Source organism: Dasypus novemcinctus, chromosome 1 (genome assembly GCF_030445035.2).
Source record: "Dasypus novemcinctus isolate mDasNov1 chromosome 1, mDasNov1.1.hap2, whole genome shotgun sequence".
NCBI classification, from domain to species: domain Eukaryota; kingdom Metazoa; phylum Chordata; class Mammalia; order Cingulata; family Dasypodidae; genus Dasypus; species Dasypus novemcinctus.
In genome coordinates, this window is record NC_080673.1 from 67,366,706 (window position 1) to 67,394,064 (window position 27,359).

General features: G+C 35.3%; 1 protein-coding gene across 1 annotated transcript in view; it reads left to right on the top strand.

Annotated features, from left to right (window-relative positions):
• The window catches only part of SCLT1 (sodium channel and clathrin linker 1), a 289,648-nt gene that overhangs the window by 169,581 nt on the left and 92,708 nt on the right, over positions 1 to 27,359 (top strand). The window contains exons 14-17 of the mRNA XM_004466256.4: positions 11,026 to 11,097; positions 15,261 to 15,335; positions 18,170 to 18,315; positions 21,585 to 21,777. Coding sequence (XP_004466313.1) covers positions 11,026 to 11,097; positions 15,261 to 15,335; positions 18,170 to 18,315; positions 21,585 to 21,777 — 486 coding nt within the window. The remainder of the gene's footprint in view (positions 1 to 11,025; positions 11,098 to 15,260; positions 15,336 to 18,169; positions 18,316 to 21,584; positions 21,778 to 27,359) is intronic.

Sequence of the window (27,359 nt, forward strand, 5' to 3'; positions counted from 1 at the left end):
AATTCATAACCATATCAAACTGCTACAACATACAATGGAATACTATTCAGCTATAAGAAGAAATGAAATCAGGATGCATATAACAACATGGATGAACCTTGAGGATATTATTTTGAGTGAAATAAACCAGACACAAAAGGATGAATTTTATATGGTATCACTAATATAAACTCAATACAATGAGTAAACTCATGGAGATAATAAACTCTAGAGTATAGCTTACTAGGAGATAGAATATGGGTTGAGAATAGGAATGTATGTAGAATTTTTAATAAGGGTTATTGCAAAAGTGTGGAAATGAATAGAATTGATGGTAACACATTATCGTGAGTATAGCTAACACTGCTGATTTATAAATAAAACTGACTGAGAGGGATAGTCTGTGGACATAAATGTCAATTGGAAGGAAACTAAAGAATAATCTAAGGTATATGTAACAGTGATTTCAGTGGTAGATTAAGATTGTGGTTAATAGTATAAATATAAGAATGTTCTTGTTTTACAAAGTGTTAAGAATGTGGCAATACATGGGAAAATTTCAACTAATGTAACTTACAGGTGATAGTTAATAGTGATATTGTAATATTTTTATGGCTATGGCAAAGAAGATATATCACTTCTAAGAGGCAACAAAATGGGGGTATAAGGGAATTTGGGATTTTTCCTTTCAGAGTAATGAAAACATTCTAAAATTGGAGTGATGATAGCACAACTCTTTGATGAAAATGAGAGCCACTTAGTGTACTTTGAATGGATTGTATAAAACATGAGGCTGTATAATACAGGGATCCAGTGGTGGAAGATGGATTGTGGTTAACAGAACAAATATGAGAACATTCTCTCATGAACTATAACAAATACATAATACTAATATATGGTGCTAATAATTTAGTGGTTTGGCTATAAAATACCCCAAATATAAGATATGGGCTATAGTTAGTAGTAATATTTTGACGATGCTGTTTTGTAGTTTATAACAGAAGTTTCACAACAATGCAAGGTGTTGGTGGGGGGCCTATATTTGGGAACCCTATATAATGACATGCATGTTGTGTTTTGTAAGTTCATGATTTTTACTGTACACTTGTTTATGAATGTTCATGTATGAATGATATACTTCAATAAAAGTTTACTTTAAAAAACAAAATGTAATACAAAAACAAACAAAAAACCACATGTTAATAATAGGATGGTTTATGGGGAAAATACACCAAATATAAGCTACTAACTATTGATAGCAGTAATATTAGTACAATTTTCTTTCATTATTTGTAACAAATGTGTCACAACAATGTCAGGTGTTGGAGGTGTGGTGATGTATGGGAATCCGATATGGTATGTGTGGTTGTTTTGAAGAAATTTTTTTTAAAAAGCAGTATATGGTCCAGTCAACCAAAATAGTCATTTAAAATAAACTTGGGTGCTGTTCTCCCACAGAATCCTCCACAATTAGAGAAACTGACAAAGCCATCTTTTTCAAAACCGTAGAAAACAGTTTAAAGTGTTGCAGTAACTGGGAAAGGACTGAACCAAGAAACCACAGGTTTAAATTTGGTAGAATAAGCTCATAGCACCCTTGTTAGCCACTCCTCTTATACCCTCCCTGGCATGGTTTGGATCCACCCTATGCTCCCATTGTGGGTCTCTCATCCTGTACTGGAGAGAATAGAGTAATCCCTATGGTGTTTATATATGTTCACACCACTCTATCTGACTGAAAGATTGAAACAGGAAACTCATCTCTGGCTTACCATCCCAGAACTTCCCCTTCAGGCAGAAGTAACTTACAGACAGCTAAAACACTATAAGAAAGCACTAAGTCAGAGCTACCTAGAGCGAAGTATTACTTGCTTTAAGTCATACAGCTGAGGACCCAGGAAGGGGCAAAAGTCAGTTTCATAGGGAGTAGAGAAGTCATTCAAATTCCTGTAAAAGTAGGAAATCCTAAGGCCATAAGAGCAAAACCTAGAAAAAGACACAGGCACAGAAAAGATAGAGAGGATCCTGCACTTCATTATTACCTTCATAAGGCTGTTCACCTTGATAGGAGTATTAAACTTTGAAGGAAAACATCAGACAATATGGAGCCAATTTGCAAAGAGGGCGAAAGATGTTTTTTTCATTTTGTTTGTTTTTGTTAGCTCCTGGCACTCAAGGAAATCTAGCTAGATACAAACATAAAGAACAGTCAGCTCAGGGAACAAATCATAGAGTTATCACTTTGCAGTATTAAAATGTACAGTGTGCAACAAAAGATTACAAGACAGAAAAAGAGGCGGCGGACTTGGCCCAGTGGTTAGGGCATTCGTCTGCCACATGGGAGGCCCGCTGTTCATACCCCAGGCCTCCTTGACCCGTGTGGAGCTGGCCCATGTGCAGTGCTGATGCACGCGCAAGGAGTGCCATGCCACGAAGGGGTGTCCCCCGTGTAGGGGTGTCCCCTACGTGCAAGGAGTGCACCCCTTAAGGAGAGCTGCCCAGCGCCAAAGAAAGTGCAGCCTGCCCAGGAATGGTGCCGCACACACGGAGAGCTGACACAGCAAGATGACACAAAAGAAACAGATTCCCATGCCACTGACAGACAACAGAAGCAGACAAAGACGCAGCAAATAGACACAGAGAAAAGACAACTGGGGTGGGGGTGGGGGTGAAATAAATAAATAAATAAATAAATAAATCTTTAAAAAAAAAAAGACAGAAAAAGAAAATGATGACCCGTCCAAAAGAACAAGATAAAAAAGACTTTAAAAAAATCCTCAATATGCTCAAAATGTAAAGGAAAACACACAGAAAGAACTAAAGGATATAAGGAAAACAATGATTATGAGAATCTCAAAAAAAGAGATAAGATTTCTGTTTTGGAGTTTGTATTAGTCTGCCAAAGAGATGCCAATGCAAAGTATCAGAAATCTGCTGGCTTTTATAAAGGGTAATTATTTGGAGTAAAAGTTTATAGTCCCAAGACCAAATCAAGGCATCAGCAGAGATGCATTCTGACCAAAGTCAGCCGCTGTTGATCCCAGTGTGTTGCCACATGGTAAAGCAGCATGGCCACAGATATCTGCAAGGTCTCTCCTTCTGCTCTGGGCTTTCTCTTCCTCTTGAGCTCTGTGGGCCCAGCCTCTTGAGGTATTATGCTTAAGTGATCCTGTAGTCCTGTCTCTCTGGCAAAGGGCTTGTTTCTTTCAACGCCTTTTATATCAGTCTTGGCCTTCTGCACACTTTCTGATTTCAGCTGTGAGTTATCAGACAAAGCAGTTCATCTCCCCAGGACCTCAGCTTTTTAAGCCTTCTCCTTTTTGTTACATGGCATGATCAAAAATGACAGAGCTCTTTCTTCCTGGCATCTGTCTAAATGAGTGTCCATTTATATCAGACCCAGCAAAGGGGCAGGGACTCAACCTGAGTCATGCTCACTAACATAGTCAAATCAAAAGACCTAACCCTAACAGGTAATCCAATCAAAGACACCTCATACCCAGAGGAATAGATTAGTTTACAAACATAATCTTTTTCTTTTTTGGATTCATAAATAATCTCAAACTGCCACAGAATGAAAGATCACAATAACAAATGAAAATTTACCTAGGGGATTTTAACAGCAGATTGGAACTGGGAGAATAAAGAATCCCTGAACTTGAAGACAAGACAGTTGAAATGATGCAGGTTGAGGAGCAGAAAGAAAAAAGAACTTTAAAAAGTAAGCAGCCTACAAAACCTGTGGGATACCATCAAGCATACAAGTATGCACATTATGGGAGTCACAGAAGTAGAAGAAAAGGGAAGAAATATATTCAAAGAAATAATGGCAGAAAACTTCCCAAATTTAATAAAAACATGAATATGCAATTCAAGAAAACCAATACAGAATAAACTGGAAGAGAACCATGCCCAGACACGTAGTGCTCAAACAGGAAATCGATACCAGAGGGAGAACTGGAAAAGTCACAAATAGGTAGAAATTAAACACCACACTCTTAAGCAAACAATTGGTCAATTGGATATCAAGAAGAAATCACAAAGATGATTAAGAAATATCTTGAGGTGAATGAAAATGAAAACACAACATATTAAAACTTATGGAATGCAGCCGACCAATGCTGAGAGAGAAATGTTTAGTTCTGAATGCTTAAATTTAAAAAGAAGAGAGATGTCACAAATAGAGAATACAGAAATGATGAGCAAACTAAACCCAAAGCAAGCAAAAGAAAGGAAAGAACAAAGATTAGAGTGGAGATAAATAGGTATAATTATTTTTTTAATTAAAGAAATTCTTTGAAAGAATAAAAAAATCAGCAAATCTTTAGCTAGAACGATGAGGGGAAAAGAAGATACAAGTAAGTGAAATTAGAAATTAGAGGGGGTTTTGTGTGATCTATGTATCTTTAAAAGAAAAGATAAAAAAAAAAGAACACTGGGGACAAAAATAAAATAAAACCAATTGGAAAAAAAAGAAATTAAAGGGGGGAATATTACTACTGAACTCACAGATATAAAAAGAATTATAAAAATTATTATGAACAACTGTACACCAACAAAATAGATAACCTAGAAGAAATGGATAAATTCCTAGAAACACACCAACTGCCTATACTGACCCAAGAAGAAATAGAAGATCTCAACAAACTAATAACAGTGAGAAGATTGAATCAGTAATCAAAAACCTCCGAATAGGGAAAAATACACTAAATATAAGATATGGGCTATAGTTAGGAGTAATATTTTAATCTTGCTATTTCAAAATTTGTAACAAAAGTTTCACAACAATGCAAGGTGTTGATGGCAGGGGCTCTGTATAATATGCGTGCTTGTTTTGTAAGTTCACAACTTTTATCATACACTTATTGTTTATGAATGTTCCTTATGTACGATATACTTCAGTAAAATTTTATTTAAAAAAAAAGCAAAACCCTCCCAACAAAGAAAGGCCCAGAATCAAATTGCTACACTCATGAATTTTGCCAAATACTCTAAGAAGACACCAATTCTACTCAAAGTCTTCCAAAAAATTGGAGTGGAAGCAATATTCCCTAACTGATTCCCTAAGTACTATATCACCCTTAGAAAATTAAGAATAGCAGGAAACTTCCTCAACATGATAAAGGACATATAGGAAAATCCCACAGCTAATATCGTACCTCAGTGTGAAAGACTAACAACTTTCCCTCTCAGATCATAAACAAGTCAAGGATGCCAATGGTCACCACTGTTATTCACCATTGTACTGGAAGTTTTATCCAGAGCAATCAGGCAAAGGAGAAGGGAAAAAAAAGTCTAAATTGGAAAGGAAGTTGTACAACTTTCCCTGTTTGTAAATGCCATGATCCATTCTATATATGGAAAACTTGAAAAATCCATAACAAAGCTACTATAGCTAATAAATTCCACAAATTGGTGGAGTACATGATCATCAGATATAAAAATCATTCGTGTTTCTATTCACTAGTAGTGAGCAATAGGAAGAGGGAGTCAAGAAGCAATTTCATTTACAATAGCAACTAAAATAATCAAATATCTAGGAATAAATTTAACCTAAGGATGTAGAGGACTTATACATGGAAAACTACCAAAAATTGCTAAAAGAAATTAAAGAAGACCTAAATAAATGAATTAAAACAAAATATTGTTGAGATCTCAATTCTATCCAAATCAATTTACACAATCAATACAAACCTAATGAATATTCCAACAAATTTCTTTGCAAAAACAGAATCAGATTTATGTGGACATTTAATGGGGCTTAGATAGCAAAATCCATATTTGTAATGAACAAAGTTGGAGGACCCTCATGTCCTGATTTTAAAAAGTATTACAAAGCTACAATAATAAAAACAACATGGTACTGGCACAGGACAGACATATAAACCATTTGAATCCAAATTGAGAGTTCAGAAATACATCTGTGAACAATTAAAGTTTTAAATGGTGCCAAGTCCACACAATGGGGATAAAACTGTCTCTTTAACATAGGGTATACTGGGAAAATTGGATCTCTATATGCAAAAGAATAAATGTGGATGCTCACCTCACATCATACACAAAAATTAACTCAAAATGGATCAAAGACCTAACTATAAGAACTAGGACTATAAAAGTCCTAAAAAAAATGTCGGGAAGCATCTTCAGGACACTGTTAACATAGGACAGTGGTTTCTTAGGCTTTATACCCAAAGTACAAATGACAAAGGAAAAAAAATAGATAAATGGAATTTTGTCAAAATTCAAAACTTTTGTTCATCCAAGTACTTCATGAAAGTATAAAGACAACCTACTCAATGGGAGAAAATATTTAGAAACCCCATATCCAAGAAGGATTTAATATCCAGAATATAAATTGAAATCTTACCTTTTACAACTCAACAACAAAAAGACCCCAGTTTTTTAAAAATGATCAAAAGATTTGAGTAGACATTTCTTCAAAGAAGATATACAAATTGCCAATAAGCAATGCAAATATGCTTAACATCATTAGCCACTAGGGAAATGCAAATCAAAACCACAGTGAGATACCCTTTCATACCCAATAGAATGGCTACTGTTTTTAAAAATTGGAAAATAACAAATGTTGGAGATAATGTGGCATAATGGGAACACTAGTCTTTTGTTCAGAATGTAAAATGATTTAGCTGGTATGGAAAGCAATTTGGTGGTTCCTCAGAAAGTTATGTATAATCTAGGTATATACCCAAAAGAATTGAAAGCAGGGACTCAAACAGATATTTCTACACCTGTGTTCATAGCAGCAGCATCCACAATTGCCAAAAGATGGAAATAACCCAAATGTCCATCAACCAATGAATAGATAAACAATGTGGTATATACATAAAATGGAATATTTTTCAGAAGTAAAAAGGAATGAAATTCTCTTACATGCAATAACATGGATGAAGCTTGAGGACATCATGTTGAGAAATAAATTATACACAAAAGAACAAATATTTTATGATCTCTCTTATAGAAAGTAATTAGAATAAGCAAATCCATAGAGTTAGAAACTGGAATACAGGTTACAAAGTGCTAGGGTGGTGGTAGGGAATGAGGAGTTAATCTTCAATTGGTATGGGATTTCTATTTGGATTAATGGAAAAGTTTGAGCAATGGATGGCCATGGTAACAGAATTGTCGATCTAATTAATACCACTCAACTATATATTTGAACATGGTTAAAGGCAAAACTTTAGGCTATAAATATTTGTTACCAGAATAAAATTTTTTTAAAAAACATAGTACTATTCAACACAGTTAACCCTAATGTAAACTATGGACTATAGTTAATAGTACAACTATAATGACATTCTTTTATCAGTTGTAGCAAAGGTACTACAATAATGCAAAATGTTAATAATAGGGAAGGTATATAGAAGGTATATATCTCTCTAATAAAAAAATTTATTCAAAAATATGTATGATCAAAAAAGCTATAATGCAAGCTCATTGTATAAAGAAATGGAAAATACGTAAAAGTATATAAAAGAAAATAAAATTCACTTATACGGCAGTGGATGTGGCTCAACCAGATAGGCACCCACCTACCCACATGGGAGATCCTGGGTTTGGGTCCCAGTGCCTCCTAAAAGAAGACGAGCAGATACCGCCCCCACCTCAACCAGCTAGATGCTGCCCCCACCACAAACGAGCTAGATGCCACCCCCACTGCAATGAGTGAGACACCACCACTGCCACAACAAGCTAGGCGCCGCCCCTACCACAGCAAGCTGGGCGGCGTCCCTGCCACAGCAAGCAGATGCCACAAGCCAGCAGACACTGCAGCCTGTGGGGAGCAGTTGTTGCTCAGGCCATTGGGCACTTGCCTCTCATATGGGAGGTCCCGGGTTTGGTATCTGGTTATCTCCTGGAGAAGGGGAGTAAACCATGAGCAGACAGATAAGAAAAGCATCTGGAGGAGGGGTAGTAAATAAAGAAAAATAAAGTAGATAAATCTTTTTTTTTAAATCACTTAATAATTGCACTAAGCAAATATATCCACTCTTTTTAGCATTGTCCTTTGAGCTTTCAGACTTTAACAGGGCAGGGTATGTTGCACATAGATGCTTTCCTAAGAGACTGTATTGTACTTTGGCCCCTTTCCATGATTGTGACTAGAACCCAAGGGATATTTGTTTAGAATGTTGCCTCTGCCACAAACCCCACCCAAAGCCAATATTGGTAGGCTACATCCAGTTCACAGGGTAAGTCAGAGTCTACCCTCACTTACTGCTTAAACTTGTGCCATTGTTTTAAAAGCAGCCTACTTAGGGGTTTTCTTATTACACATCTTTTTTTTTCCTTGGATTAACATCCAATCCCATATTGTAAGTAGAACCTTTTGATGGGGTTACTTCCATTAAGATGTGGCCCAGGGTGGGTCTTAATATTCTTATTGAAGTCCTTTATAAACAGAATGAATAGATAATACAGAGAGTGAGAAAAAGCTGGGGAATTAAGCTGAAAGCAACAAAACTCAGAAGAGAAGGGAGACCAGCAGAGACCACCAGCTGCTTTCCCTGTGGCAGAGGACCTAAGGATTGCTGGCAGTTGGTCTTCGGGAAGAAAGCATTACCTTGACGATGATTTGATTTGGATATTCTCACAGCCTCAAACTGTAAGCTAATATATTCCCATTGCTAAAAGCCAATTCATTTCATGATATCTGCTTTGAGCAACCTAGCAAACTAAAACAATGTTTTTATGAAACATAGCTATGTTTTACACAACAAAAAAAATTTGAGAAGATTGGCACTGTTTTACAATTTTGCAGATTCCTTTAATGTCTCTGTCAATAGAAGACAGGTTGTCAAATCTGCTTCTGTATTCAACCTGTTGTATTATCTCAGATCACGTAGTCTCTGGAAAACAAGACTGCACACTGGTGAAAGAATGAATGTGAAAAAAAGCAAACAAGATCTTACTATGATTATGAAAGTTGTTGTGTCCCTACAGATTCCCTAAACCACACTTTGAAAAGTGTTGCCATAGAGCAAGTCTAGAGAAAAACACAATTATACACAAAAAATTATACACAAAATTATACACAAAAAATGGATTATACACAAAAAATGGAATAACTTTGAAGAAATTGTTTTATAAATAAAAGAATTTTTTCATATTGCTCATTGTATACTTGTGTTAAGTAAATTACTCTGTAAAGACAACTTTTATTTAAAACAATATTTTAAATATCTGCAGAAACAGTACAATTCATGTGCAAAAGATATTTTGAAGAATTAGTCACAACTAATCAGGTCGGCTCCTATGATAATATCTTTTTCTAATAACTATGCATGCTTTTTAAAAAGATAGCTTAGAGATAATAAAAAGATAAATGATTGCCAGTAGTGCTGGGGCGGAGAGAAGGATGAACAAATATAGAACAGGATTTTTAGGGCAGTGAAACTATTTGGTATGGACACATGACATTACGCATTTGTCAAAACCCATAGAGATATACAACACAAAGTGAACTCTAATGCAAACTATAGACTTTAGTTACTAATAATTCATCAATATTGATTCATCAATTGTAGTAAACATAGCACACTGATGGAAGATGTTAATAGGGGAAAGTGGGTATAGTGGGAGAGGGAGTATATGGGAACTCTACTTTCTGCTCGATTTTTCTGAAAACCTAAAACTGCTCTGAAAAATAAAGTCTATTAATTACAAAAAGATACTGTGTAGGAATATTGATACCAGTAGTATATCATCAGTAAACTTTTATCATCCAAAGTTCCCCAAGAATTTCTAGGGTTAGTATATTATAAAATAGATTATTTTAAAAACACAATGTAAACCTTCATCAGAACATGTCCTGTTTGTATCCTCTGTAAAACTAAAAACTGAAAGCCTTCATGTTCCTGTTCAGTGTACCATGTATAGAATAGAGCACTTTGGAGCATGATGTCCCTCCTCGGGGGAACTGGCCATTCCCCTGGAGACGGGGATTGTTTTTCCCAAGGGAGCTGACAAATCACAAGTTGCATGACCACCTTGAGATCATAGATTTGGTCTCTTATAAAAGTAGGGCCCCTTTTGGCTGCCAGTTGAAGTCTCACCCAGGAGGGAGACACTCTGCCTGGGACCATTTTTCCAGTTGGGACTCTGATCGGCTGCCAGAGGGACTTCCCGGCCTCGTAAAAGATCAGATGTTGTGTTTTACTCCAATTTGATGAGTGTTTGTATATGCTTACATTCTTTCCTATATCTCTAATTAATTATTTTCTACTGTGATTACCCAATTATTATAATCCTTTGATATAAACTGAAACTCATTTAATTGAATAAAGCTGCTTTTATATAGCATTTAGAGTTTCTGCCTTTTCCTTAACAAAACATTTTGGTGTAGTTGGCAGCATTCGTTAGATATTAAGCTTCCATTATTGTTAAGGGATTTGCAAAATTGTAAATGGAATTGTTAACGAAAGTAACCCCATCAAGGCTCTACTTACAATATGGGATTGGATATAACTCAGTGATTGAGTGCCTGCCTCCCACATAGGAGGACCAGGGTTCAATTCCTGGTATCTTCTTTAAAAAAATAAAAAATGTGAAAAAAAAAAAGGCTCTACTTAACAATAGATTTATACCCACAGGAATGGATTAGCTTTAAGAACATGATTTTCTGGGGTACGTAAAGTTCCAAACCGCTATAAACAGGTTATTTGTGTTTGCGTATAATGACCTTATTGTCGTTTTTAAAGGATTAGTAAGTAAATTTTTTAAATTTTCTCAGTTTTTACTTCTAATTTTTAAATACTGATAGAAAGAACCCATTATAAACCAAAGCTCTTTGTTTTTATGGTGTAAAAAGATCCAGAAATCAAAATGGTTAACAACTGCTGTTCTTTTAGATATAGCATCCTACTCAGATTCCTTCTCCTTTCATGCAAATTCCTGGCTGTTCTTGTGCTTATTTATCTTTTATTCCTTAAAGAGTACAGTTTTATTTTTTATCAAAATGATGTTTTTATCAGATAGTAATCATTTTTATTCTGGATCTAAATAATTTGTAAACATCTTAATTTACAGGTTGCAAACACAAGAAAACAATATAATGTACAGATTTCTCGATTAACGGAAGAACTTTCAGCCCTTCAAATGGTATGTTTGAAGACTATCTTGGTATTTTCTTCTGAGTGTTGCTTATTTTAAAGACCAAGATATGTACTATTGGGCATTCCTTCATTTAAGGGATACTTATAAAATCAAGAGCTATGCTAGATACTAGTAAAAGAATGAAAATCTAGACATATATTCTGTAATCATGGATTTTATGGTATAGTAGGAAAAATAAATGGCACTTACCGCATTTTACGATGATACTTATCTATGACAGAGAAAGCACAGGGTGCTTTTAAAGTGTCCAGTGCATCTCCTACCATATGCTGGGTTCATCTGGGATATCAGGGAGAAAGAAAAAGAGAAAAAAGTGTGACACTGAGAAGAAAGAAAGACAGGAAGCTTCCCAAAAGAAATGAGTACTGAGTGATGAGTAGGCAAAGAAGGGAGAGAAAAGGAATTTGTATGACTAGAGGAAAAATTAAGAATATAAATTTAACCTCAAATTTGATTAAATGGAATTTAACATCCTTGCTTACAAGAGAAGAAAAACCCAATGATTTATAGGAAGATAATTTAAAACTTCACAAACTCTCATCTTTTCTGAATCCTGTATCACTTTTAATTTCCATGGCAAAATTTAGCAATGAATTATGTCTTGTAATAGTTTGTATTAATTTATGTTGGCCTCTCTCGTATTCTCTCTCTTTTCCCTCTCTCTCTCTCTTTCCCCCTCTCCCTCTCTTTGTGAAAACCTCTCCAATTGGATTATTAGCTCCTCAAAGTAGAAAAATATTATACCTTCATTTTCCCTATTGCCTAATACAGTATTTTGCACAATAATTTTAATAAATATATATTGATTGATATTTAAGTATGTATGAAAGAGGGAATATGTCTTTTCTACATTCTTCAAACTCTGTCATGTATACATAATGGACCATAATAATTGTGTATAGGTCCTGAGTATAATAGAACAAGAAACAGTTACGTTTTATTTGTTTGTCAGTTTGACTTCATGGTATAGGTACATTAAATAAAATTACTGGGATGCCGTGTGGCCAATTAGTCATTTCTAATTATTTATTGTTTTTCAGTTTTTGCTTCCTCTTCTGTCACCTTGCTATTTTCCTTCTTCTCTTTTGTGGGCTGATTTCCCATCTTTGTGGGAAAAAAGGAGTAACAGGGTCCTACCCCATTCTAGACACACTTAATGGATTTAAAATTCTTCAAGAACATTTGTTCTCTCTGTTTTCCCAAAGGGACACTGAGTTACTGAATCACCTATAGGGAATTTTTAAATAATTTTTAATAACCAGAGATGTATAAACTCACTTGAGAGTAAAAAAAAAAATCGTGACAATTTAATATTATTACAGAAAATGTTTCTTTTGCTTGAGAGTAAAACAGTTCTATTTCATGGATGTATTAGCCAAAGTATGCTGATGCAAAGTAACAGAAATCTGTTGGCTTTTATAACATGTATTTATTTGGGGTAAAAGCTTGCAGTTACAAGGCCCTAAAGAATCCATCTCAAGGCTGGTTTCTCACCAAAGTCAGTTGCCACATGTTGAAGCAAGATGCTTGATGATCTCTGGGAGGTTTCAGCCTTCCCCTCTCTCAGCTACAGGCTAGCAAAGGGCTTTTTTCTTTCCGGAGCTTCTCAGCCACTCTGATCTTTTCTCAAGGTTAGCGGTAAACTGTCAGGCAAATGGCTCATCTCTCTTCCAGGGGTCGCAGGGACAAAGCTGACAAAGTTCTCTCCCCTGTTGTCTATGGAGCTCTCTCTTCATGTGTCTTCTTCAGTAAGTGTCCATTAATATCAGCCCACCAAGGGGACAGGGACTCAACCCTGAGTCATGCCCTACTGATGTGGTTGAATCAAAGCCCTAATCTTAACAGGTAATTTAATCAAGAAATATCAGCTGAATCTAATACATTCAAAGGGTATCACACCCAAAAGAACAGACCACTTTACAAACATAATCTTTTTTGGGATTCATAAATAATCTCAAACTGCCACTATGAATAAGTGGATTTTTCTAAAGATATGAAATATGGTCTGGTGTCATATATATTCTATGGGGAAAACTGTACTCTCAAGTGTTTAAAATGTTAAGTATATTAGAAAATGTGTTCTAGAAGACATGTTCAACTACTGTAAAAAACTTTCTCAGGAAGCTAAGATTTTCTCAGGCTAAAGTTTGTGACAGGCATAATAATGTGATGCCTAATCACTGTTTTCTGTTATTAGATAGCAGTTTCACCAAGCCAGAAAGATGAAATCGAGTAGAGATGTTAAGCATACTTTTAACTGACCCAAAATTATGTTATAATTACAAAAAGAGAAAAATATATATATATATTTTAGGTTAGTGTGCAGATGTTTTTTGGTAAGTTTAAGAAGGAGCCAGGCCAGTGTACCCCCAGCCACATAACTCCCTTTGGAGAGCAACACATACTTCAGCCTTATTTTCTCCTACCAGGTATAGTTTTTCTTAAGAATGCTCAAGATTTTAATTTCGACAAGTAGTAGAGATTGCTGTTAATCTGTAATACAAATGAGATAGAAGATTAGTAATAAAATGCCCAAATTTATACAAGTAAAATAAAATATTTACTATAATCGTTTCTTTGATCCATGAATTTTTTAATGTCTAATTTTTAATTTCCAAATATATGGTGGTTTAGGCTGTTTATTGTGATTTCTGATTTAGATATATATGGGTCCCAGAACATGGTCCATATCAATAATTCTTAATATATGTTAAAACTTTTATTTGGATACACTATATGATATGATTTTGGAAATACTCCATTAGTACTTGGGGAAAAAAATCTATTACCTTTTGTAATAATTTCCCCCAAAATGTACATGTCAGTGGTGATTAATGTAATTGGTATCTGTGAAACCCTTTTAGCAGTTATTTAATGTAAATGTTTAAATGTTATTTAATGTTTGCTTTAACATTATAGTATCTTTATAACAGAATTAGTATGATAATTCTCTGTAGAGGTTTCAACTCTTCTATTTCATATCACATTTGTTACCTCAGGGTTAACCAAGTATTCTTTCAGCTGTCATCATTTGAAAACGTGATTGTGGATTGCATGGAGAGAGATGCATAGCATACTTATTACATGCTATTTTTTATATACTACTCAAAAATCCATAAGTGTGATCCTACTTTATTAGTATCTACCTTGAAGATCACATGGGAGGAGTTATAAACAAACGAGAAATCTTAAATTTCTCACCATAAATGTACTTTTTCTTAGATTAGCAACTTACTATAAAAAATATATTGAACATTAAAGTTGTATTTCTTATGCACTAAGGAATCTATCTTAAAATGTAAATTAACTATCTCATTTGTCATGACATTTTTACTTTATTATCGTTATTATAATAAAAGATGCTTCATTTTGGTCATAATTTGGAAGCTTATTTTAAAATGTAAAAACATATTGAAATAAACTACCTCTATATAACCAAGATATGATAAAGATAATTGAATATCATTAGTATCATGCTGTTAGCAAAGTGGGTTCACCCAAAGCATGATTCAAAATTAGTAGAAAATAACTGTACCCATTCTCTAAGTTGTCAAAAAAAAAAACAACCTGTGAAGAACCAATAATTATAATGAATTTTTTATTGTTTTAGTCTCCTATTAAATTTTATTTACTGACGTACTTGCTGAATTTGCTGATTAAAACCTTTTAGCAAAAATGTTTTGTGTTCATACTTTTAAAATATTTTTAGTAGTTTTCCACTGCGTTTGTTAATTTTACAAAGAAAAAATTGATTTATTACTCATGTGCCACAGGTTATCCTTCAGGCTGTTACGCCACTGTACAATTCTGTGTTTCTGATTCAAAATATGTGGTCAGAGTTTATGAAAAGAAAAGCTGTAGTTTGAAAAGGGGTTCCCATTTTTTCATTTTTTCCTTCATGTATTTCCCCAACTACTGTCACCCACCTAGTTGGTTTAATTAAAACTCCTTGGCATTTTGTAGCTGGTAGTAATTTCTAAAATCTTGGGATATGTAGTGCTTTATGACTGAACCTTTTTTTTTCAATATGGCCTTACTGTATTGATAGAGTAACAGTGGTATTTCCCTTATGAACAAATTATTTTGCTTCTCCATTTTTCCCCATTTTTTCTTATGGTTTTACTATCTATATTTATTTGAATTTATAGGAGTGTGCAGAAAAACAAGGCCAAGTTGAACGAGCCCTTAGGGAGAAAAGAGCAGTCGAAGAAGAACTAGAAAAGGTAAAAAGAGAAAGGAAAAAATAAGTACTAAAACACAACTGCAAATATTCAACATTACTATCTGCTTCCTTCACACTATCTTCTAGCAACCCTATATTTATAAGTATTCTCCTGGTGAGTGTTTTTATTTTCTTGGAATATATTCAGAGTCTGTATTTACATATTCATATTGCCTGCAAACATTTCTTTCCAAAAGTGGGCACACTCTCTGAACTTTTACTTAAAGGTATAAATTTTGTGAAATTTCTATCTTGCTTACTTGAACCACATCCCAATAATAAATTTCATTTTGTCTTTCTAGTCTATTAGCACTTTATGCCGAGTCTTACTGGATTTAGGCCATCAATAAATATAACAAGGGAAGTAGATTTGGCTCAACAGATAGAGCGTCTGCCCTACCACATGGAAGGCCCAGGGTTCAAACCCAGGGCCTCCTGACCTGTGTGATGAGCTGGCCCACACGCAGTGCTTATGTGCACAAGGAGTGCCATGCCACGCAGGGGTGTCTCCTGCATAGGGGAGCCCCACACGCAAGGAGTGCACCCCCTAAGGAGAGCCACCCAGTGAAAAGAAAGTGCAGCCTGCCCAGGAGTGGTGCCATACACATGGAGAGCTGATGCAGCAAGATAATGCAACAAAAAGAGACACAGATTCCCAGTGCTGCTGACAGGAATATAAGCAGACACAGAAGAACACACAGCAAATGGACACAGAGAGCAGGCAACTGGGGGGGCGGAGGGGGGAGGGGAGAGGGGAATGGGAGAGAAATAAATAAATAATAAATCTTATATATATATATATATATATAACAAGTATATAAATCCAGAAAGTTGTAACTTGCTGTGATTTTTTACTTTTTAAGAGTACAGATTTTTACTTCATAAAAGTTAGAAAAAATGTTTAGTGCAATGACATTTGAGAAAAAACATTGCCAGAAGAGTATAGTTTGGAATTTGTTATTTACATAATTATTCATTAACAGTAGATAATCCCATCTTTTAAAGTACCTTGGGAAAAGAAAAGGAGACTAAATTTGAGTAATTACTATGTTTTAAACACTGTCATAGGAACTTTCACAGAGGTTAAATAACTTGCCCTGTATTAAAAAATGGTAAATGGTAGAATCAGAATTTGATTTTCAAATAAGAGCAAGATAGCATAATAATGATGTGATATAGGGAAGTGGATGTGGCTCAAGTGATAGAGCTTCCGCCTACTATATGGGAGGACCCAGGTTCAATCCCTGGGGCCTCCTGGTGAAAAAGAAGAAAAGAAAGCATGCCCGTGTGGCAAGCCAATTCCTGCGTGAGTGCCTGCTTGGTGAGCTAGTGCCCACATGAATGCCCACATGGTGGTGAGCCAGTGCCCGTGAATGCCCACATGGTGAGCCAGTGCCTGTGCAAGTGCCTGCATAGTGAGCCAGTGCCTGTGCAAGTGAGTCACGCAGCAAGATGATGACGCATCAAAAGAAAGACAAAGGGAGAGTCAAGGTGAAATGCAGCAGAAACCAGAAACTGGATTGATATACAATTGACAGGGAACCTGTCTCCACATCAGAGGTCTCCAGGATTAAATCCCAGTGAATCCTAGAGGAGAGAAAATGAAAAGGGAAGACAACACAGCAAAAACAGCAGGGCAGGAGGAGGGGAAAGGGGAAAAATAAATAAAATCTTTAAAAAAATAATAATGATGTGATATAACTGTAGTATTGCATGGAGTGATCATAACATCAGCTAGTAATAGTAATTTACAAAACAGAACATAATGTCTAATGACATTTATAGGAAAAAAAAGTGTACATATTATGTTCTAGTTAGAAGCTCTTGCAAGGTGGATCCCTTCTGGGTTTCCAACTGTTAAGTCATGTAAAGTTCCATTTAGATTGCCACCTGCTATACATCAGAATTTGGGGTGGATTTTGTAATATGTGACACAGGTTAAGGAATAGGCCTTATTGGGGAAATGAAAAATGTTAAAGGCTAAAGGGAGCAGGTGAAGAGAAGGCAGAGGTGCCTGTTGTCCCACAGTACCACAAACAAGCATGCTAAGAGCAGAGTACCATTGATACCACAGTGCCAGTCTGTTTCAGTGGTGGGACATTGACAAACTGATGTTCTATCTTTCTATAGAGCAGGAGCAACAAAGCAGTGGGGGAAGACTCAGGTTACATGACCAGAAAGGCTGGATTTAGAGGTGACTAAGTGAAGGATTTGTCCAAAACATGAGTCCCTGGAAAACCATGGGACCTTTGGGATGTTACAGTCCCACATGCTTTGGGAGGAAGCCCACCTAGTCTCATGGGAAGCTGAGCTTGAGTACAACCCTCCAGCTGGGAAAGGAGGAACTCCCATCCCAGCTACATTGTTGTACAGGTAGTCTAAAGTAAGATTCTGGAGTCACTTTCAGACTGTTCTCAATGTACCACACCATTTATCTGTATATTTGAATATTGGTATAGAAAATTATCTTGAAGGGTGTTCATCAGAGAAGAGAATCAACAATGGTTATCTCTAAGAGGTGATGTTTAGAGTGGTTTCTTAACTTCATCCATTTTACATTTCTGTATTATTTGAATAGTTTACCACAAACATGAATACTTTTAAAAAATAGGCTATTTGATATGTCAGTTTTCAGCGTTTTATTTTCTAAATGTTACAACCAAAATTAATCATTGATATGTTTTTAATATGTTAGAATAGCAACAGATGAAACATGATCATAGGTGTTATTCTCTAGTTTTTATTTGCTCATCATTGCTTTCATTTTCTAAACTGTATAATTTATTAGGGCAATTTCCTTCTCTAAGGTAATGTACATATGAGTTTCTTCTGCAGATTTACCGTGAAGGCAGAGGAAATGAAAGTGATTACAGAAAACTGGAGGAAATGCTTCAAAGATGCTTGATTGCAGAGCGTTCAAAAGATGATCTTCAGCTAAGACTTAAGACAGCAGAAAATAGAATAAAACAACTTGAAATAAAGTAAGTTTTTCTTTTGGCTTTTCTGCGATACCGTCTTAGAATTTACGTAGTTTTTTGATGGATGGTCTACTTTTTTTTTCTTTTTCTTGGTAAGATATAGTATATCTTAGGTTGAAAAAAACTTTTTAGGATCGAATAGAATTTTTTTCAAGGTTATTTAACACTTGTAAGCCGTATTATTTTAAATTCTTCCTTACATAAGTGTACTTTATTTTTTTTAAATAACTTTATTTCAAATTCAACAGAAAAAAAAAAATCAGAGAAAGGCAGTTCAACAGGTTAGGGAAGCGTTACTCCTAAAAAGTTCTGTCCAAGCACTTTTATCATATCTAATTCCAACTACTAACTCATTTGTTCCTCTAGTACTCAGAAAGGTACACAGATAAACACAGATTAGTCAAATGACATAGTCAAGGTCTCCTTACTAATGAAAAAAAAAAAAAGGAGAGAAAAAAATGCTTAATCATATCCATATCCCACAGAATCAAACCCCATTTTCTTTTTTTTTCCCTTTAACGTTAGCAATACTATATTACCAACTTAGCATTTGTTCTAAAAACATTACAATACTGTTGTTAACTGTAGTCTATAAATTACATTAGTTATATTTTTCCCACTTATTACCACATTCTTAACTCCTTTTTGTAGGACATTCCTATATTATATTATTAACCAGAATCCTCATCTACTGCCAAAAATCATTGTTATACATTTCCCTATACTTTAAATAGACATTCATAAGCTTGTTTTTTTCCATACTGAATTTGCAGCTATTATAGTTCTTGTTTATAGTAATTGTTTTTATGCTCAGTTTACACTTTAACATATTTCTTGTAGTACTTAACATTCTTATAATGGTCCATCATGTTGATTTCATTATTCATAAAATGATAACCATATAATATGGCATATCCATTCTGAATATTTTTCATCCTTTCCCCCCAGTATGTTACTTAATACAGTAAAACTTGCTTATTATTGCATGAAACCTCAATTTCTATCATAGAATATGTTTAAAAGATATTTTTTACAGTGTGAATTTTTATATGTTAAGTAAGAGATAAGTATATCTAAAGACTTTCCTGCAACCAGTACAACCATAAGTCTTCTTTTGTAGCATGTGTTCTTATGTGTAAGGTATGAGGAGTGTGTGAAAGGCTTTCCCATATTCCTTACATTCAGAAAACTTCTCTAAGGATAAATTTGAACTGGTGTTCAGTAAAAGATAAGAATAAGCCCATGTTCTTCCATAAATTCTTTACAGTAAGAGTGTTTCTCTCCAGTGTAAATTCTTACATGTTCATGCATGAAGATTTAGTGAAACTTTCCTACATTCCCTACATGCATGGATTTTATCTGATGTGAATTCTCATATGTGCCTTGACAAGTTATAATTGATGAAGGCTTTCTTACAATCACTTCATTCAAAAGATTTCTCTTGAGTGTGAGTTCTGTTCACATCTGCTTCTATAATATATGCTAAAAGTGCTATAGTTTTTAAGTTCCCTTTTCTGTATTTTTTTCCACAAATTATTTGTTGAAAAAAAAAACTGAATTGTTTGTGTTGAAGAGTTTCCACATGCATATACATGCTATCATTTAACATGTTTGTCTTTCTCCTGTAGTTCCTAAAAACTAGTAATTAGATCAAGAGGCTTGGTCTGATCCAGTTTTCATTTTTTTTAAATTCAGACTTTATTTCAATTTTTAAAATTTCAACTTTTTGTAAAAATTCTTCATAGATGGTGTCTTAGTTTGCCAGGCTCTTGTGACAAATACCACACAATGTGTTGACCTTAATAATAACAAGTTTATTGGCTCATTTTTTGAGGCTAGCAGTCCAAAATCAAGATAACGGCAAGGCTTGCTTTCTACCAGAGTGTAGCGTTCTGGTGCTGGTGGCTGGTGATCCTTAGGGCTCCTTGGTTTGTATTTCTGCCTTCCATCACAAAGGGATATCCTCTCCTTTTTTGGTTCTGTCACTTCCAGGTTCTCTTTATAAGAGCTGTAATAATATGAATTAACACCCACCCTATTCAATTGAGCCACACCTTAACTGAAAATAACATTTCCAAAAGATCCTGTTTACAACACAGCCACACCCAAAGGAATGCAGATTAAGATTAAGACCATGTGTTTGATGGGACATATAATCACCACAGATGGTGATGTTAGGGCCTTCTGTTGATCATCATTTCCTCAATCCACTGTTTCATTAGTAACTTTATCAGTCAAGATTTAGAGAGGATAAGAGTGCTACAAGTATTATGGGAATAAAGGATTTAATGTCAGAAGTAGAATTTATAAGAAAGTAGGAGGAGCTAAGCAAGCAAAGGTCTAGAAAGGCAGAATAAAGGATCAGAGAAACAGCCACTAACCATGTTTCGCCTGAAGCATTTGTAGATATGGCTAAGTCAGAGCTTGCAGAAAAATTTTAAAAGGCATGATTTTCAGGCTGACAAAGTAGGGTTATGAAGGGATAATTCATTCACCATATGGAACTTGTTTAAGAATTTCTCTGCTTTCAAACAGTAGTTTTCTTACGCTGTAACAATATCAGTAGCATTTTTACATTCTGTGTGACACCTATTCACTAGGAAATATGTATTCTCACTGATACCTATTGACCAGGGAATTTTCAAAGTGATTGATATTTTAGTTTCATAAAATGGAAATTAAAAAGGATAAGCATGAAAATTCAGTGTATTGAAGCAACATACATGTTTAGAAATTTTCTCATCCAATAAGCCATTGTTCAGAACGTCCAAAAAACACAACTTATTTAACCTATGATGAGAAAACTAGAAGTTTATAAAATCCATTCCTAAGGCATGTAACAGGAAAATATGATCCTACCCTTATAATTTTGTAATGTAGTAAGCTTTTGTATTTTGTTGTTGTTGTTATTTATTGATAAAGTACGAGTTTTGATTATTACCTACTTGGTCGTCTTTTTATTTGCCTCTCTTTGACCCCTTCAGGTCTACCTTACACAATGATTCTCAATGTTAGAAATAATTTGAAAGAACTTTCACATTGATTTTAGTGAGTAATAACCACTTCAATTTACCCATTCCTATGTAAGATTGTTAGATTGAATTATTTGCCTTATATAACATATTTTGAAAACACAAAGTTTAAGTCTAAACTGAAGAAAAATGGCTCAGTAAAAACGAAAACATTTGTATACTATAAAATGTAGACAGTCATCTTGACTTTTATTATAGTTCATTAAATTAGGGGTTCTTTTTGTTTTGTTTTTTAATCAGTTCCTCGGAAGAGATATCACGTTGCCAAGAAATGATTCAGAAACTTCAAAATGTGTTGGAGTCTGAGAGAGAGAATTGTGGACTTGTCAGTGAACAAAGACTGAAACTTCAACAAGAAAATGAACAGTTACAGAAAGAGATTGAGGATTTAAGAAAAATTGCTCTGGAGGCTCAAAAAAAAGCTAAATTAAAGGTACTTTTTGGACTAGTAGGAAATAATGTGCATTTGTGAAAATTGAAGTATTGAGAATATTTAGGGAGACCTAGTAAAACATTTTAAGCACCCACCCCTTTTTTTTGCCTTCTCATCAGATAGCAACACTAAATCATAATTCAAAGTGTTATCCAGTCATTTCTGTAGTGTAGAATTTGGCAGGCATACTTGAAAATGATTGGTTTCACTATCTACCAAAATAAAATCTTTTCCAATCATGAAATACACTGATGTTCCTTTCAAAGCAATTTAAGCAGCACTAGCTCAACTAGCAAAACTGAAGATTACATGACTTTACAGACAGCATCCTCCCTGCTCACTCTATAGTAGCCTCTGAAAAATTGAACTTCTCGAAAACTAACTCTACAGGGAATGTTACATCACTATGCTCTGAGAACCACTCATAGCTACTCCAAGAATTCCATGCTAAGAAGAAGGCAAGTACAAAGGCTCATCTTTAAAAAAAAACAAAACCCTTTTATTTTCTCTCCTTTTTTCTGCCTTCTTTATTCTAATACTTGCATGCTTCAGGAATATTATAGCCTATGTAAGGGAGTTTCAGAAAGCACAGGTATCAACATTAACATTTTCCTTACCTTTACCATTCCATGAGATTTTTTAAAAAATACTAACATTTATTGATAACAGTTTACATCTTCCAGTTTCATAGTAAGGCTATGGGGTGGTAGTGGTAGTGTTTTACTTTTTTTTTCTTACTACAAAGAATCATGAGAAGATTTAGACCTCTAATGGGGTCATATTGCAACCTAATTCATATCAACATAAATTTATTGCATGCCTCTGATAGCAAATACCAAGCACTGTATTTTTATTTATAAAAATTGGAAGTATTAAAAAGAGGGCCTTATATGCCATATAAAGAAGTTTGTACTGTTTGCTATAGATTATGGGAAGTCTTTGAAGAACAAAGGAAGAGGATTAGCACTCCCACATATCAAGATTTGCTATAAAAGCATAGTAATTAAAGGAAATTGGTGTTAACAGCATAAGAATAATCAACTTAATCAATAGAACAAAATGGAGTCCAGAAACAAACCCATCTATACGTAATTACCTGGTTTACAACAAAGACACCACTACAGTTCATGGGGGAAGAATTGTCTTTACAGTAAATGATCCTGGATCAATTGGATCCTTATTTCAAAAGTGAACTTTGACCCCCATTTCACACCACATATGTTAATATTTTGAGCTGGCTTATAGACCTACCTGAGAGCTGTAAAACAGTAGAGTTTCTAGGAAAAAAATCTTTGTGATTTTGGAGGAAAAATTTTCTGACACAGAATGCAAACAGGGGGAGCAAATGTGGTTCAAACAGTTGAATGCCCATCTCCCACATGGGAGGTTCAGAGTTCAGTTCCCTGTGCCTCCTGAAAAAACAAAAGTAACAGAAAACAAGCAAAACAAGCAATAAAACCAACTCAGGTAAGCCAATGTGGTTCAGTGGTTGAACGCTGGCTTTCCACATATGAGGTCCTGGGTTCAGTCCCCGGTACCTCAAAAAAAAAGAATGCAAACAGCACTAATCATAAATAATAGATAAATTGGATTTCATTAAAATTAACATATTTTGACCATTAAACACATGAAGATAGTGAGATGTAGAAGATGGGATTTTTACTGTATACAACTGAAAAAGGACTCATATCCAAAATATAAAAACTCCTACCAATTATAAGGGAGAAAAAACCCTGCCCATTTCCAAAACTAAGGAGAAGAGTTAAATAGGCACTTAATAGAAGAGATGTTCAACTTCATTATTTTTATAAGGAAAATGTAAATAAAACTACAATGGTCCCAGACCCAATCAAGATGGTGAAGTAAGGTACTCTTATTCCACCACAGAAGATTTGAACAAACTGAAAGAAACATCTTTCTCATAGATCCAGAAAACAGTTTAAGGACTGCAGTAAAGGGCATGCACTGAATCAAGACAAAGGCTGCTTATAAGTGTTAAGATCTCATGGCATCCTGGCTGGCACCTCTCTCTACCCCTTATCAGTTCAACAAGGAGCTGGCCCAGGCTCCCAGTGCAGATCCCTGGTCCCAGTTCCAGAGGGAGCAGGACTTACATGCTCCTAGCACCTACTGGGAGCATATAAGTCTAGCCCAGCCAGTCTGGTAGTGGCTTAAGGGACTCACTGTTCTAGAACTTGTCCTGTATGTAGAGGGCAATTCATGGAAATTTTATACATAACACAGAGAGCAGTCAAGTTGTGCTTCCTGGGGCAAGGCATTGCTGGCTATATGACATACGGTGCATTGAGAAAGCTGTTGTCTTTTTTCCCTTTTTTTTTTTTTTTCTTTTTTCTTTTTTCTTTTTTTTAAATCTCCTGGCATTCAAAGAAATCTCTGTCATAAAACCAACTGGATGCAAGCTTAAGGAACAGATGCCTCCAAGTTTAAATTCCAGTGATAATACCTTAAAATGTTAAAATGGCCAGGTTTCAAAGTGTAGCAACATACAAACAGGAAGTGATGACCCAAGCAAAGGTGAAAGACAAAGTATTAGAAACAGTCACTGAGTAAGACCAGGCCTGGGACATACCTGTCAAAAACTTCTTTTGAAATGGTCCTAAACTCAAAGAGCTAAAAGAAGTCAGGAAAACAAGAGGTGAAAACAGAGAAAATATCAGTAGAGTGATGGAAATTATGAAAAGGAACCAAACAGAGCTGAAAATCAGTGTAACAGAAATTTTTAAATACCTGCAGTGGTTTAACAGCAGATTGGATTTGGCAGAAGAAAGAATCTCAACTTGAGGCTAAGACAACTGAAATCTGAGGAGCAAAAAGAAGAAAGAATGAAGAAAAGTAAACAGAACCTGAGGAACATGTGAGATACCATCAAGTGTACCAGTATATGCACTGTGGGAGTCCGAGAAGGAGAAGAAAGGGGCAGAGAGAGTTTGCAAAGAAATAACCACTGAAAATTTCCCAAATTTAACCAAAGACAGGAATAAATACATCTAAGATGCTCAACAGACTCCAAATAGGATAAACCCAAATAGACACATGCCATGGCATATTAGAATCAAACTGTCAAATGCCAGATATTGAGAGAATTCTGAAAGCCTCAAGAGAGAAGCTATGTGTCACATAAAATGAAGCCTCAATAAGATTAAGTAATGATTTATCAGAAACCATAGGGGCAAGAAGGCAATGATATGACCAATTAAGGTGTTGAAAGCAAAAAAAATATCAACCAAGAATTCTGTATCCAGCAACCTGTCTTTCTAAAATGAAGGAGAGATTAAGACATTCCCCTCCAAAAAGCTGAGGGATTCATCACCACTAGGGCAGCCCTGTAAGAGATGGTAAAGAGAGTACTACATGTTGAAAAGAAAGGACAATAGACAATAGATCAAAGCCACATGGAAAAATAAATATCTTCAGTTAGGGTAACAACATGGGTAAATATAAACGCCAGCACTATTGCAGTTTTATTTGTAACTCCACTTTTTACTTTCTACTGACTCTAAAAGGAAAATGCATACAATGTAATTTCAAATCAGTGGTTTGGAACTCATAATATGTAAACATGTATTTGTAGCAAAAACTACATAAAAGTAGGGGCACAGTAGGGTGTAAGAATATAGTTTGTGTATATTATTGAGTGATTTGGTGTCAAAAAAAAAGGCGATTTCTCACAGATTTGGGATATTAAATTCAAGCCCCCTGGTAACAACAAAGAAAATATCAGAGAATATGCAAGCTCATAGAGACAGAAAATAGAAGTACAGGTTGCCAGTGGTAGCAGGCAGGGGGAATGGGGAGTTAATGCATAATGTGTATAAGGTTCCTTCTATGCATTATGATAAGTATAAGTGTGATTAATCCCACTGCATGTAAGCTTGACAAAGGTTGAGTTGGGAAGGTTTATGTTGTATATATGTTCCCATAATTTTTAAAAAATAAGATAAAGCATCTGAAGAGACAATAACAATTAAATGTAATACATGATCCTAGATGGTATCTAGCAAGGGAGAAGAAAAGTTTCAGAGGGTCATAATTGGGTCATATGAGACTACTGGAATTTAGACTGTAAGCTATATATCAATGTTAAATTTCTTGAACTTTATAACTAACTTAAGGTGAATATGTGAATATCCTTGTTTTTTAAAGAAATATACATGGCAGGATTAAGTGTTCAAGGAGCTTGATGTGCATAACCACACTTAATGTTCAGAAAATGGATGCTAGATAGAGAGATGGAAAGAAGGGACGGAGGGAGGAAAGGAAAGGAAAAAGGAAAAGGAGAGGATGGGTGTATCTGGATACCAGGGAGGGTAGACATATGCTGAAGTTCTCTAAAGGGGGTTGCATTACTTTTGTGACTGTCCTGTAAGTTTGAAAGTAGTTTAAAATAAGTTTAAAAAAAACCTGGATGGATGATTAGAGAGACAGAGGACTCGCTTTACCCAAAAAAATACCAAGAGGGTAGGCAGAAATAACCTGAAAAAATATTTTAGGGTTTAAGGCACCAGGGGAAGGCTGGATCCATCTAGAAGAGAGAGGGGCAAAGGAAAAGAATCTCAAAAGGAATACTGTGAGTAAAAATTGCAGATGCCGCTGCCAGTACCCATCCCCCACTCTCAGACAGAGAGCTTTGAATTCTCTGGCCTCTGGCTGACAGCTTTGGACAGAGGGGGCTGTGGGGGTCCACCTCCCCAAGATAGGGGAGAAAAAGGGATGCAACCAAAGGCTGATTCTGCTTTTGGCTAACAAACTTGGTCTGCTGTGTCCCAAGAGCCCTTCCACGTAGAGGGGCCACATCATTTTTTGCCCTGGGAGCTGCCAGTGGATAAAAAATAGCCATTTCTCACAAGCACCCTCGCTACTGACAGGGACTGGTTGTTGAGGATGCAGAGGGAAGTGAAAGTATTTCCTACTTGAAAAAGAAGGGGAACTGCTGGCAAAGGTTAGAGAATAGCCTCTGAGAAAGTTTGATTTGTGAGGCTCTGAATAGCCTTGAAGCAGGATACTTTGTCACATTGTTGTAGATGGTGTTGCAACAAATATATTCCAACCAGGGTTTGAACTGAGAGGGCTGCCAAAGAGTGCTATCTGCTGGCAAAACAAAGAAGTGCATGCAAGGAAATTAAAAGTAAATAAAATAAAACAGGCTTTTTCGGGCCTTTACAGCCTCTCTCCCCAATGCCTTTGGAAGTAGTTCTGCAAACTGTTATTGAGTTCATGGCCTGGATTTGAGCAACTAAACAGTAATAATCCTAAAGAGCTAGAATAGGTCAAACCACAAATCAAAAAACAACAGTAAGACACAGCCTCCTGCCACTAAATCCCTACAAAAGAGAAAGAAATTGAGCATCAGTGTAAATTCACTATCATAATCAGATGCCTAGACATTAGCAGAAAATTATAAGCCATACTAAGAAAATGGAAGATATAGCCCAAGCAAAGGAATATATCAAAGCCCCAGATGATATACAGGATTTGAGACAACCAATCAACAAGGTTCATACAAATCTCTAAATCAGATCAGCAAGTTGAAACACAATATGACTAAAGAGATAACATCAAGA